The sequence below is a fragment of the Madurella fahalii genome (genome assembly GCF_045866475.1).
Source record: "Madurella fahalii IFM 68171 DNA, scaffold_4, whole genome shotgun sequence".
Classification (NCBI taxonomy): domain Eukaryota; kingdom Fungi; phylum Ascomycota; class Sordariomycetes; order Sordariales; genus Madurella; species Madurella fahalii.
Window position 1 is genome coordinate 1635409 of NW_027263974.1, and position 13844 is coordinate 1649252.

The 13844-nt window shown below is 56.0% G+C and overlaps 4 protein-coding genes across 4 annotated transcripts; 1 reads left to right on the forward strand and 3 right to left on the reverse strand.

Moving 5' to 3' along the window:
• Positions 1-4339: 4339 nt before the first annotated feature.
• MFIFM68171_07473 (Delta 8-(E)-sphingolipid desaturase) lies at positions 4340-6166 on the reverse strand (the record flags this gene model as incomplete). The annotated part of the gene is made up of 2 exons (XM_071062893.1): positions 4340-5885; positions 5955-6166. 2 exons carry the CDS (start codon positions 6164-6166, stop codon positions 4340-4342), a joined length of 1758 nt encoding a protein of 585 aa, XP_070918994.1.
• Positions 6167-7293: 1127 nt separating this feature from the next.
• On the reverse strand, positions 7294-9071 carry LPD1 (dihydrolipoamide dehydrogenase precursor; the record flags this gene model as incomplete). Its single annotated transcript, XM_071062894.1, has 5 exons — positions 7294-7911; positions 7991-8695; positions 8764-8843; positions 8902-8957; positions 9013-9071. 5 exons carry the CDS (start codon positions 9069-9071, stop codon positions 7294-7296), a joined length of 1518 nt encoding a protein of 505 aa, XP_070918995.1.
• Positions 9072-9615: 544 nt separating this feature from the next.
• Positions 9616-11461, reverse strand: MFIFM68171_07475 (alpha-1,2-Mannosidase; the record flags this gene model as incomplete). Its single annotated transcript, XM_071062895.1, has 2 exons — positions 9616-11264; positions 11338-11461. The coding sequence occupies 2 exons, from the start codon at positions 11459-11461 to the stop codon at positions 9616-9618; spliced, it is 1773 nt and encodes a 590-aa protein (XP_070918996.1).
• Positions 11462-12838: 1377 nt separating this feature from the next.
• MFIFM68171_07476 (uncharacterized protein) lies at positions 12839-13666 on the forward strand (the record flags this gene model as incomplete). The annotated part of the gene is made up of 2 exons (XM_071062896.1): positions 12839-13079; positions 13164-13666. 2 exons carry the CDS (start codon positions 12839-12841, stop codon positions 13664-13666), a joined length of 744 nt encoding a protein of 247 aa, XP_070918997.1.
• Between the last annotated feature and the right edge of the window lie 178 nt (positions 13667-13844).

Sequence of the window (13844 nt, forward strand, 5' to 3'; positions counted from 1 at the left end):
GGTAGCAAAGTTAATGTGGGTATCCGAGACTCGCGAACGTGTTTGCCAATCAACGCAATGCAATCCCCCAGAGTAAAACGGGCCGCACCAAAGTCGAAGACCGGAGCAGAGATCCAACGTTGAACAAGACGGTTTACGAGCAGAAGTGGAGGTTGATCAATGAACGGTGTCCGTTCTGGTAGACGCGGGCCAGGGTCCCAGCTGGTCCGTGGGGCACTTGTTGGACCCGGCTGTTGGTAACCTGAGTGGAGGGGGGGGCGCCCCGCCGATGACGCCAAGTTCAAGTTGGTTACAGCCAAACAGGGCCTCGCCAACCCTGGCCGCCCTTGCGACAGCATCTCAATGGCCCAACAACATCGACCGCATGTGATGTAATGCATGAGGCATCAAGTCTAAAGGTAACTTAACCATGGAGTGGCGCTCCGATGTACTGAACAACTGCAGAATGTATCGTGCACAAAAGGGAATGGTATCTTAAGGCTCTGACTACCTTGGGTATGTCAGCATCCAAATCACAATAAACGTGCCTATGCCGAAAATATGAAAAAGCAAGAGAAAAGGAAAAAAAAAAAAAGGGGGGGGAAGAACTGAACTGAAATGAAGTGAACAACTGCCACCTGTATCAGAGATACTGGATCATCTACAGTTATGCAGTTGGTTCGTCTTCATCTGCCACGCTGTCTCGAGGCACCCAAATAATTACCGTACCCCTCTGTGGCTTTCGGTGGCCTCGTCAGCTCTACCTAGGCGAGATGTCCAAAAACGATGTGGCGTTTCGCTGGTGTCGGACGACCCGGGCCGGCTCAACGGCCATCAATGGGATCACCAATCGCTCGTCCGGTCCGAAAGCCGACATGACGCCCCGGGACGCCGAACGGAGTTTTCCGTCTTGCACTACAGCATGCCTGTCACAACGTTCGAGCAGCTAAACCCCATACATGCAGTGTGCTGCCTCTGGAGGTGCAGCAAGGGGATGGCTGCAGACTACCCTACGTACAGGTACAGGGCCGTATCCAGTTAGTGTTACGTACATATACACCAAGGACTTTCCCACGTGTTCAAGACTAAAGGGTGTGCGCAGCACCGGAGCGTTGGATTCCGGACGCGCGAACCCCGGAATTCTCCGCCATGGTGTCGAGATCAGGTTTGCAAGCCGATGTTATATTGGCCACCATCAGGTTATTGATGTCTGCCGTGATAGGGCACCGCTTGGGTTCTGGGACCGCAGGTCGGGCGGCCTGGGAGATGGCCCATTGGCGTTCCGACCCGCCGTGGATTCTCGGAATGGGCTTGAAAAGGGCAGATAGGCCAGTGATCGATTGCGGTTGAAGTTTAACTAGCCAGTGATTCCGTCCAACGGAGGGATATACTTACTTTGTCACAAGAGCTTCCTAGGCCATGTAATACGGCATCGTTGTGGTTTATTATATGCTATGCGGTGGAGTGTTCCCTAGCATGGTCCACTCTCTATCCGTCGTTCAACGGCGGCTTATCCCCGCCAACTCCGCGCCACGAGGCGCGCCCCCGGTCAAGGAGCGGTGGGACAGTGACTATAGGAGAAAGAAGCAGGGCGGTCAGGGCCTTATGGCCCCGGCAAGGTCGTTGGCGACAAACTCCCGGATATTCAGCGTGGTACGCACGAATCCCTGGTCTGTCTAACTGACTCTATACGTGCCGGCTGTGCCGTAGCAGCGGAAATTGCATGATCTCTTCATAGGCCATGGGGTTTACACGAGCACAGACTACGCGAGCCACATTTCAGTTCCACAGACCGGCGCAGTTCCATCATCCCACGGTCCACGGAATTTGTTATCATTGCTCACCGACCTTCTCATGTCTGTTCCAGTAAAGGTATCTCTAGTACGACTTTTAAGTTTGCGATCCCATGGCCTCTTGCACACGAATCACACCCGCCTCCTTCATGTGTGCAATGCTGTACAACTCCCGCAAGATTCCCCGCCGAGGTAACCTTTCTTCTGACCACCAAGCCCCCTAAGCTTCAGAAGGCTTGCTCCTAACATGCATGCCCTGCCCTCCCTTACCCCCCTCACCAATCCCCATCCCGGGCCGAGCCAAGGATACACACCGGTCGCTCGCAAACCTTTCCCCTCGTCTCCATGCATTGTTGTCTGTCTTCCTCCACGACCACGTATGTGCGCAATCTGCCCCACAAGAATCTTCAGAACGTACCACCACTTGTGCGCTCTACCCTACACGGCCCCCTTGTTGACCCCGCCGCCCTGATGCTTGCCTCCCCCGCTTCCACTAGTGCCGTCCTTCTTGGGAGAGGACGATGAGGAGGACGACGGCGATCCGCCCTCATGCTGTTGCTTGTTCTGCCGCGCTGCGATGGATGCTCGCCGCGCAAACCCATCCTGTAATTTTTTTTTTATTTTTTTTAGGCTCCGAGTGAATACGCGTCCTCAACGGTTACCGTAGCGGCGCCAGATGGGGGGATAGAGGGAAGTAAAGGGAAGGGTTGTAACACAAACCTTGTCGCCTCGAGCTCTGCGGATTCTCTCCGCCGCTGCCTCGTCCATCTTGCTTTTGCCCATTGCCAGTTTAATTGGGTTATTCTGCTTCCTAACCAGGGTATGGAAGGGGTACTGAGAGGGCTGTTCGTCTGCCGGGTTAAAGAATACGCTTGGTTTTGCTGACTTGGTTTCTCTGCGTTGAAAGGCTGTGGACTGCCGGGCAGCTAATCGAAAACTTCCCGTGGTGGATCTGTCTGGGTATTTAACTTGCCACTGGAGGACCGGGGACGAAGAGCAAATAGTCGAAGACACGTTGGAACAGGCTGGGCCACCTGTCGAGTCTGAGCACAAAGATGGGGTGGGGATGATATAGATACACATCCCCCCACCGGGCACAATACCGTTAAAAGTTGCTTATCCCTTTCACAGCAAAGGCAACTACCGCAAATACTCGCTCACCTGCCCACCCGGCCCACGATACTAACGGTGGTCTCCTTGAGCCCCAGCATCAAAGTAATGTCTCCCCCCTTCCTTAGCGCCGGCAAGACCCGCCGGGTGTGGGATCACAACATGGGCCGTGAATGGACGACTGCCGGCACCCGCACCTAAACCAGTAATCCAAGCTTCCCATTGCCGAGTTTCCTGACGTCTAAACCCATGACAAGTGACCCAGAGGGTAGCGGCCCAACGAGGGCTGGTTGTGTGTGTCGTCGTTGCAAACATGGACAAGGGTGTTGGCATGGGGCACGATGACACCACTAGGCTTCTCATTGGGGGGTGAGCGGCTGGGCGAGCTCGTAGCGGATGCAAGTTCAACTCGCTACTGCGCGAGACCTGGCCTGACTTGGGCGGCGGGGCGAGTGAGTGTGGCTTTCCTGGCCTACCAGGATGTCAGGCATGAGGCAATCGTGCGGCGTAGTCAGTTGTCGGTGTAGTGTATCTTGCGAATCTTGGCCGTGCCAGGAATCAGGGCTGTCAATCGGCAGACACTAACCCAACCGGCTCTCTCCACGCAAAAAATCCAATGGCAGTCGGGAGATCAAACTGGGGCAATGGCTGCAAGTTGTGGTTCGCGGCTTTTCCTCTATAAGTCCCCCAGAGGAATGCTCCTATTGGCGAATCCAAAGGCCGCCAATGCCGTAGCGGAAGGCTTCCTTGGGTCAGTGCCAGGAAAATATGCAAACATGAACCACTGTCGTGCAGTTGAGCAGTACCATGGTCGAAAATGAGGCAGCTTGGACTATCCAGCAAATCCGAGGTAAGGCAGCAGGATAGGGAGCGGGTTCTACCACTACCACTTTGGCCGCTTCGACCCTTTCCTTTTGCTCATAACCCCAAAGTCGGGTAAGGCAACTCGCCGACTGAGCTATTTAACAACAACTAGGAAACAATAGTCGATGTTGTAAAGGGAATCGGTTCCAGCGGATCATTGTCCGTGGCCGTGGAGCCAAGGTTGTACTGCATCCAGTAACGTAGCACTGCATGCAGAGAGATGGGGATGATCCAAGGCCCTGGCTCCTGCTCGTACCTGTACTGTACTGTACCAACATCCCACTCACGCAGATGCCATATATTGTACGGGAAGACCAAGACGCTTAGCCGACTTTGTCCGCTGCATCAACCACCCACGTCAAGCAAACCCCGCCGACGAATACCATTTGCTCTCGGCGGTGACCGCACACTAGTGGTGACGACGATGTCTAGAGAATATTTGCGCCCCAGTCTGCAAGGGCTCGGAGATCACGGATCGGAGAAGCAGATAGAGACGTTTCCAAATCGCCACCCTGATATATCGACCCCTAATCTTACACATACACACACAAACACACACAAAACGTCGAGTCCCAAAAACCTGCGGTCAAAACTCAGTGATGATGATGATGACCATGCCCTTTCTCAGTCCCAGCCATCACGCTCTGGCACTTGGCCAAAATAGCAGCCTGCCTCGACACGTCCTCTAGCCGTCCGAGGACCTTCTTGTTCCCACCAACAAACCCATACAGCGCGTACGGAATGCCCACCTCGTCGCAAAACTCCTGCACCAGTCGCTGCGTCTTCCGCAGGTTATGCCTCGGCACCCGCGGGAACAAGTGATGAATCGCCTGGAACTGTAGGCCCCCATGAACGAAATCCAACCAGGGCGGGCAGTCTACATCCATCGTCGTGCGCAGCATCTTCTGCGGGAACGACTCGTCCACTCCCAAATCCGCCGTGCTCATGGCGAAATGCGATAGCGTGATCTGCACGTGCAGCGGCGTCGTCACCATGTGGCTGACCATGACAAACATAAAGCGCGACCAATTCGAGTCGATGCTCTTGTACAGCACCCCGTAACCGAACCAGGCCCAGAAGAAGACCTGCCCGGCAATCTCGAGCCACCGGTGCCATGCCGCCACGCCCTTCCTGGGCCCCTGCCCGGCGATGAGGTAGATCCACGACAGGCGGTACAGGTTGAAGCGCCCAAAGAGCAGGATGATGTAGTAGAGGCGGTGCTGCAACGAGATGAAGAATTTGGCGGCCAAATCGTAATCCATGACGCGCTCGTAGTATGTGGAGCGCAGGCTGGCTAGGAAGCGGTGCGAGATGGCGAAGAACGGCATGTGCTCGATATCGGGGTCGTGCTCGGGCGAGTTAGTCACAATGTGATGCACGTTGTGGTTGCGCTTCCACCAGCCGATCGACAAGCCGCCGAGGAAGTCAGCGATGAAGATGCCGATACATGTGTCGACCTGAAAGTTGTGCGTGATACCCATGTGGCCGGCGTCGTGAGCCGTGAATACCAGCTGGTGCCAAAAGATGCCAAGGAAGAAGGCGCTGGTCGCGTACCACTTCCAGCGCAGGAACAGGAGCATCAAGCCGAAAACGATGGTGTACCGTGTCACTTCGACGGCGTAGGCCCAGTAGTTGCAGTCGTACAAGCCCTCCGCCTTGATGCGCTCATGCAGGAGGCGATACTTTTCCACGATGGCATTCTGCGTGGCCGGATCTGGCGTTGGGTACTTGGCAAGATCAAGCCTGATCTCCTTTCGTGTGAGCACATCCAAGTGCGCCATGCCGTCCACTGGCTTGTCGGCTACCGTATCGTCCAATGACGAGAGGGAGGTTGTTGATGGCGATCTCGGGACGGCACCCTGGCGCTTTCGGAGCCCCGAGGCAGTCGTGGCCTCAGTTGAGTCAAACATCGGCGAGGGTGATCGCGAACTCTCGACGCTCGACGGCGCCATAATGACTTCTTTGGCCAGCTCGGGAAGCATCCCTGCACAATCCGCCTCCTCTTCCTCCTCCACTCCATCCTCAACCCTCGCCCTAAACCTACCGCCCTGAATCGGCGGCAAGAAGTTCTTCCACCCCCCCTCGATCCTCCCGACACGATACTTGTCCATCATCCGACAGGCCTCGGCCGAATGCAGCCTATACGTATGTACCAAGTCAGCACACCCTCACCCCCCCAAAAAAAATCACAAGCTGCATCAAACGCACCCATTAACCTCGTCCGTCGCGTCCCGCCCGACCATATGCATGATCGCTTTTTCACCACCGGGGTGATACTTGAGCCAGCCGTCGACCTTGAGCACATGCTGCTGGACGATAATGATCTTCCTGCCCTCGGCGATCAACGCCTCGACCTCGCGGCGCGACATGACCGGATAGGACCGGCCACCGGCGCCGCCGCCAATCTTCGGGCCACCCATCCTTTATTAAGGTGGTAAGTAGTAGCCGTTCCCAAAGAACGAGCTCACAGGAGGGTGGGTAGGTAAAACCGGGTTGGCGCCAGACCGACCGGAAACAACAAAAACTGCCTGCCTCTCTCCGCTCACCGCCCGATACGGGTTATATATATGCAAGCAGTTTACCACGGTCGGTCGAAAGAGGAAGCAAGGAAAGGGGGGAAGGGCCGCGCGGCCGCCAAGAAAAGGCTCGCTCCTCTCAATCAAAGCTGCCAAATTTCGTATAAATCTAGACGACGATGTTCGTCGCTTGTCGACCGACGACGACCCAGCACCACAAGCCGCCTGCTCAATCGCAGTAAAGAGGGGAAGAGGAGGCGGGAAAGATGTGCTTCAAAGTCAACGCCAGCGAGCAATGCTACAAGCGTCAAATAAGAGAGGCGCAGCAATGTAGCAAGAAGCAGTTGGGCGGGTCAGAACCATGGGTAAGAGATGTGAGCCAAACCCCACTCTGGCTTGTTTTCCAATTGTGGTACGATCAACACGAGCGGATGGAACGAGCCTCGCTTGTTTGGAGCATGAACAAGGGTATAGTTGAAGATTTAAGGGGAAGGGTTAGGGTTGACTAGCAGACTTGGCGGAGCCCATGCATGAGGGTTCTTGATGCTCCATATTCACGTGGGATTGTTGGCAGTGTTAGGTTGAACAGTAGAAAATTGTAAATTGGGGTTAAACTAGCCGTTTCTCTCTTCCTTTTCTATTCCCCCCCCGTTCATTCATTGCCTTTCATAACTCTCCTATCGTTAGACCACCTTCTCCTTCTCATGGTCATTTGGCAACACTCCGAAGGCACCGGACGTGTTTGTACAGTACGCTCCGAGGCCGCTTGAACAAGACAACGCATTGCAATGCCCAATGAATCCTCTATCTTGTCTCTCGCTGAGCCCATCTGCCACTTTTAAGCACACCCCTCGGCATACGGCGATAACAAAAACAGCGCTGCTTCGCCCGCCTCCAAGTGAATTAGGTACTGTTTCAATGCCTGCCATCCGGCCGAGTCCATTTACCGATGCCTTGCGAGGGAAAACAAACTACAGTACAGATACACAAGAAAACCCCAGATTACCCCGGCCGAGACCCACAACTTTGACTTAGAAGTGGATCGGCTTGGCATACGTCGCCATGGCCGCCTCCTTGAACGCCTCGGCCAGCGTGGGGTGCGCGTGGCAGGTGCGAGCAATGTCCTCGCTCGAAGCGCCGTACTCGAGCGCCAGCGTGCCCTCGGCAATCATCTCGCCAGCGTTGGGGCCGATGATGTGGATGCCGAGCAGCCGGTCCGTCTCGGGGTCGGCAAGCATCTTGACCATGCCATCCGTGTCCAGGTTCGTCTTGGCGCGCGAGTTGGCGCTGAACGGGAACGTGCCGACGCGGTACTTGATGCCCGCCTTCTTGAGGTCCTGCTCCGACTGGCCAACCCATGCGACCTCGGGGAACGTGTACATGACGGCGGGGATGCAGCCGTAGTTGACGTGTCCGTATCCCTTCTTGATGTACTCAACCACGGCCACGGCCTCCTCCTCGGCCTTGTGCGCCAGCATGGGCCCGAATGTGACGTCTCCGACGCAGCGGATGTGCGGGATCTTGGTGCGATATTCCGAGTCGATAATGACGCGGCCGCGCTCGTCGAGCTCGAGACCAATATTCTCGAGGCCGAGGCCTCCGGTGTACGGACGACGACCGATCGCAACAAGGACAACCTCAGCATCGAGCTACAATGGGTGTCAGTTATGTCCCCGAAAAAAGCGCATTACTAAAAAAAAAAAAAAAAAAAAAAAAAAAAAAACCCACCGTCTCGGCCTTGCCGCCCTTGGCAGCATCAATCTGGACCTTGACGTCGTTGCCCGTCTTCTCGCCACTGACAACCTTGGTACCCGTCTTGAAGTTGATGCCCTGCTTCTTCAGGATCTTCTGGATGCTCTTGGCAATCTCGGTGTCCATGCCGGGGCCGCCGATCTGGTCGAGGTACTCGACCACGGTGACCTTAGAGCCGAGCCGCGACCACACCGACGCCATCTCAAGACCAATGATGCCACCACCGATGACGACCATTGTCTCGGGCACCTTCTCGAGGGCGATGGCGCCCGTGCTGCTGATGACCGTCTTCTCGTCGATCTCGAGGCCGGGGAAGGGGGTGACCTCGCTGCCGGTCGCGATGAGGATGTTCTTGCCGACAACGCTAGTCTCGCCGCCGTCGTTGAGCTGCACCTTGACGGTGTGCTCGTCCTGGAATGCGCCCGTGCCCTTGATGTACTCGACGCCGTTCTTCTTGAACAGGAACTCGACGCCCTTGGTCAGGCCGGAGACCGACTGGTCCTTGGCCTTCATCAGCTGCTTCAGGTTGAGCTTGACGTCGCCCACCTCGATGCCGCGATGTTTTGAGTCGTGAAGGATCTGGTGGTAGAGATGCGAGTTGTTGAGGAGCGATTTTGAGGGAATGCAGCCGACGTTGAGGCAGGTTCCGCCGAGCGTGCCGCGCTTCTCGATACATGTGACCTGTTTGCCCAAGGCGCCTTAGCATTATAACCCATAATCCCATCTTCGGCGTGCTGAGAGAAGGTTACCTTCATGCCCTCCTGGCCAGCCTTGATGGCGGCGACGTAGCCGGCGACACCGCCGCCGATGATGACGAGGTCTCTCTCCTCTGCACGACAACAGTTAGCCACGAGGGCCAATTCCTGTCCTCGGTCGTAGCTACTAACCAGCCTCGGTCGCGTAAGTCCGTCTCCATCTAGATGCGGGGACAATTGAGGGCAGTCTTGCAACAGGAGTCAGCATCGAGAGCCATTTTCCGAGGGCCGATACTGCATTACCCTGACGACCTGAACGCCGACTTGACCGCCGTCCGGCCTATTAATCTCTGGGACAGCATCTTGGCTGCGATCTTGGAATTGGCTGTGCAAACCAAAGACAGAAGGGGAAAGTGCGCAGGGAATGTCAGAGGCCTGGAATCGAGGCAAGATGGATGTGTCGCGGAAGTTTGTTGGGGATTGCGTTCATTGGAAAAAGTCGTTCCGTCCAACCGTCGGGTGAGCTTTCCACGCCCGGTTCAGCCCAGCCGGGGATTGGCCAGGGGGTGCTTGCTTGGCTTGGCCCCCGTTGAAGCCGCTAAATTTCCAAGTTCCCGTCCTTAGCACCCGGGAGGACCGGCCAGTCACTGTGGAATCTCCCCCCCAAAGCCGCCAAATCCCGCACTCCGGAACCGAACCACATGACCTAAAGTAGTGGCTGCAACCCCCGACAATACGTCAACAAGGTACCGTACGTGAAGGACCTCCGAGAACTGCGCAGTGGGACGGAGCCAAAAATGAACATGTATCACGCACAACAGCGCTGCGACAACGCCGGGCAGGAGCTCGCAATTATTCGTTTCAAGTCTATATCATTTCGCCACATCCTCGCCAAAGTCGTTGACTTCACCGCACCATCCGCCGAAAGGGATGCGCCTCGGTATTCAGAACCCACTCGTCCAAGCTGATCAAGTCTGGCTCCGAATAGAGCAGGTAAAAGTACTTGAGCGTCTCGCTCAGCCAAAAGCTCTCCATCGAGTCGCTCTTGGGTGGCGTCGCCCCGGGACTGGGATTCACGTCCAAGATGGCGCTGTTCGCCCGCTCCGTCCGCGTCGCCCTGTCGATGGCCGTCCACATGTCCCACGCCCGGTCCAGGAGGGCCGCGTCCGCCGTCACGCGGTAGAGCACAAAGACGCTCTCGATCGCCTCGGGCCGCAGGATGTAGTACTTTGCGTAGATGTCGGTAAAGCCGGGGGGCAGGTTGCGGGCCTTGATGATGTCGGTCGGCGTCTTGTCGGGCGACCCGCGGCCGTACATATCCACGACGGCGTCATGCCAGACGCTCTGGTGTGTGTCCCAATCGCATGAGGCCGGATCCGGGCAGCCCGTGATGCGGCAGGCCTCGGGCATGATCCCGATGGGGACGGTCTTGTAAAGCGTGATGCAGCCGTACGTCAGCTTCTTGGCGAGCTCAACATGTGTGACGTTGCCTGTGAGCCGGCCTCCAAGCGCAAGCATGCCACCCGCGAAGCAGGACAAGTGTTGCGCCGAGGTTTCTAGCCTCGGCTCACCACCGCCGTTGGCTCGGGCCGTTCCCGACACCAAGACGTCCTCATTTCCCGGCGTGAGGGGCCGGTAGAAGAGATACTTTGCCGCAGCGTCTATGCTCCGGGAATACATGGTCTCGTATTCCGGCACCTGCCCTCCGAGAAGCGCCGGCATCTTAGCCATATACTCATAGGTACTGTCCGCTTCGGCACCGAACGTGTACTCGTCCCCCGAATCTATCGTGTCTGCCGTGTTTCCGACTTTAGTCGGCCAGAGACCTGGCACCTTGGTTTTCATCTGCGTCTCGCTAAGAAGATCCGTGATGCGGGCCACGGTTTCGTAGTACTTTGGATCTTTAGTAAGCAAACTCAGACGAGTAAACTCCATAGCGTGAGAGCCCAGCTCGGCCAGGAGGAACTGTTTGGGGTTGGACTGCTTCTCCCCCCGCGCTGCTGCATGAAAATCCCACCTCGGGATGGGCAGTCGAGACGGCGTATCGAACGCCTTGTACAGCATATCTCCGACATCGCGGGCCTTGGAGAGGAGGCGGCGGTCGCCGCTGAGGTCATAGGCTGCAAGGAGCCCCCCGAGGAAGCGGATCGAGGTTTCGAAGACGCTGATGGAGTCGGTAGCGCTCGTGGTTTCAAACGTGATGTTGTTGTGAACGGCGTCGACGGCCATATCAAACTCCTCTCGGAGGCCCATGATCCACAGCGTGTCGAGAGAATCGACCAGCGTTGCGCCCCAACCCCCAAAGCCATCCGACGACTTCAGGCTGATAGGCGTCACCTCGTCGTGCAACCACGCATGCTCTTTGTATGTTGACCAAGCGCGGACAAAGGCATCCTTGATCGCATCTTTGCGTTTGAGCCGAGTGTCTCTCGCCTCTGCTGTCTCGGCCGGAAATTTGGCCTGCACGGGGGGGAAGCGCTTTGGCTTCCCCGTCGGCAACGGCCGAAATGAAGTGAGCGGGTAGTGTTGTTCTACTGTCCGCCACTTGTATGTGTCTACATATTGTGTCAGCTGTTTACTCCTGGCCTCGTTCTCGGCTTGGGCCCCGGGTCTCTGGGTCTGCCGTACCTAGCGCCCATTGCAGGCCGCTCCGAGGAATTACGGTGGCTTCAAAGTTCCAAACCATCCACAGCATGACACATGCTGTAGCGGCGAAAGCAACATGAAATAGCCTTCTCCGGCCGGGCCCCATGATCTCTAGTTTCGCCGGTGTAGGCGCGGAAGGGAGCATATGCGAGTTGGCCACCTATCCCGTCACGCTCATAGCCTTGTCGACAAATCTTGGGTCCCGCATTGATAGCGCATCGACACCAACCTTTTATCAAGAGATGCCCCAAGATTCCAAGAGACTGTTGGCGTGGGAAGCCGCAAATGGTGATGATACCGATAAAGAAGCAAGGTACCTAAAACAAGGAATGACAGGTGTCCAGTGGCACGTGGGAGGCTGATTGCCAAGCAGTGGCGCAGGGCACTTCGATCGTGTAAGACGACGACGGCTTTCCAGAGGATGCTCGGGAGGTTTTCAAGAGATGGTCGGTAGTAAGGGAATCGGGCTCGGCGGTTGCAGCATTGCCAAATGTACGGGAACTATTCTTCATGGGGCAGAATCAAGATTTGAAACGCCACGAACCCAAAAAAAATCGCCGGGGGTAGAGGCTGTAACTTGCCGCAGTACCATAGTAAGCGACACCCGCAGGGGAGGGGCAGAGAAGATTGCGAGGGAGCAGGCCCAAAACAAGCCATCCCCAGGCCCCACCACTCTCCCGGCCATTCTCCTGTGGCGTTGGTCGCCGCACGGCGGTTAATGCTTGTTTTCTGGTTGGTTTAGCTGCACGGCTTGGCATTCAGGATTCGAGTGTCACGTCGAATGGGTCTCAAAAGCTCCTCCTGCCGTCTCGTCTACAACCCAGACCCCCTGCATGTTGTTAGTCCGGGACTCACTCTACGTGTTCCCTCGCATATAGGTTGTCTCGTCCCCATGGAACTCGTCCACCGGACCAACCGAGTTGGCAATAGACGGCTCCAGACGCCAAAAACGTAATGCCGACTGGTTGTATGGAACTGAAGGAAGGTATCTTGCAGTATTGGGGTATACTGGTTTCATTTTAACGGTTAACCGTCATTGGCTTCAGCACCCCGTATTTGGATCCACTCCTTTGTACCATCTTAACAGACTGGCAGGGGATTGAGCGGTCCATGGCAACGACTTCGCGTTGGAGAGTCCGCCCCCCGAGCCTTAGTCTATTCAGATCTTATAATTCCGGGGCATGGAATCGGACTCCGCCCAACCGCTTGTCTCCCTGACTGATAATTATCGTGACCAAGCCTCCTTAGGCGTTCGGAAACAGTGTTGGCGACAACACGCGTTTATGGTTACGGAGCCACCATGAGAGCGTCTAATTCTCCTCTTTTATTCTCCTTCTTGTTTAGCAGGCATATTCTTCCCAGTTTCGCAATATGCTACTACCCAAGTGGAGACGTTGCGCCCCAAGACGTCCCTTGCCAGGACGAGACGGAAGAGTCGCCGTGTTGTGGTCCAGCTTATATCTGCTTGAGCAACGGCATCTGCATGTCCAGCGGACTCGAGAGACAGTTACCGAACCAAGCACTATACGTCCGCGGAAGCTGCACCGACAAGGACTGGCGGAGCAGCAAGTGCCCGAGCTTTTGCGTCAATCCAGCCAACAATGACAAGTTGGATGGCGGTATCGGTATTAGGAAGTGTCCCTCGAGAGATGACGATACATACTACTGCGACAATGGCGCCTTCCATGATTGCGATACCCTGGAAAATGTGTTGAGCTTCCAAGGTACGACGAAGGGCTGCTGTGGAAGCTTGGGAGGCTGTCGGCGCTTTAACAAGGCGTTTTGAGTACTGATCTTGGCAATTCTAGGGACTCCCACTGCCTTGACAACCATCGGCATTGTCCCAACTTCGTCGTCGTCGTTATCATCATCATCATCATCATCAACGTCTTTATCCACAAGTACGACGACATCCTCTACAGAAAGCTCCGAGAACTCTCAAGCGGTTCAGACCTCGGCAACCGACAGCGCCGAAGGCGCCACATCTTCGGATACTTTACCTTCAAGTTCCCCGTCAAATGGGCTCACCATCGGCCTTGCCGTTGGTATTCCTATCGGTGTACTCGGTCTAGCGGCTGCGGCATTCATGTTCTTCTGGTCGCGACGGAAGCTCAGGGCCAGCGGACAAACTTCCATACTGCAGCAACCGCCGCTCGATCAAAGGCAAATGGGCGGATATCCGTATACTGATGGGATAAATGGGTACTACCAGAAGACGCCCGAACCTGTGGAAGTCTGGGTACCCCCACCGCCGGTGGAGCTGCGGGCCGACGCCCCCCCAGCGCACGAGTTACCGGCTACGTTCAGATAGGGGGCAAAGGTATGCTGAGAAAACTCGGATGGTGATGTAGCGCTTCTGATGAATTTAGAGAAGAGGTGAAGGGATAAAAGATTCAATACCCCCCACGCATATGCCATTCGTAGTACTATCCGTATCTCCCATGTTGCGTACTGATGGTGTCAGTGAATTGGCTAGTCCGCCAGCGTAG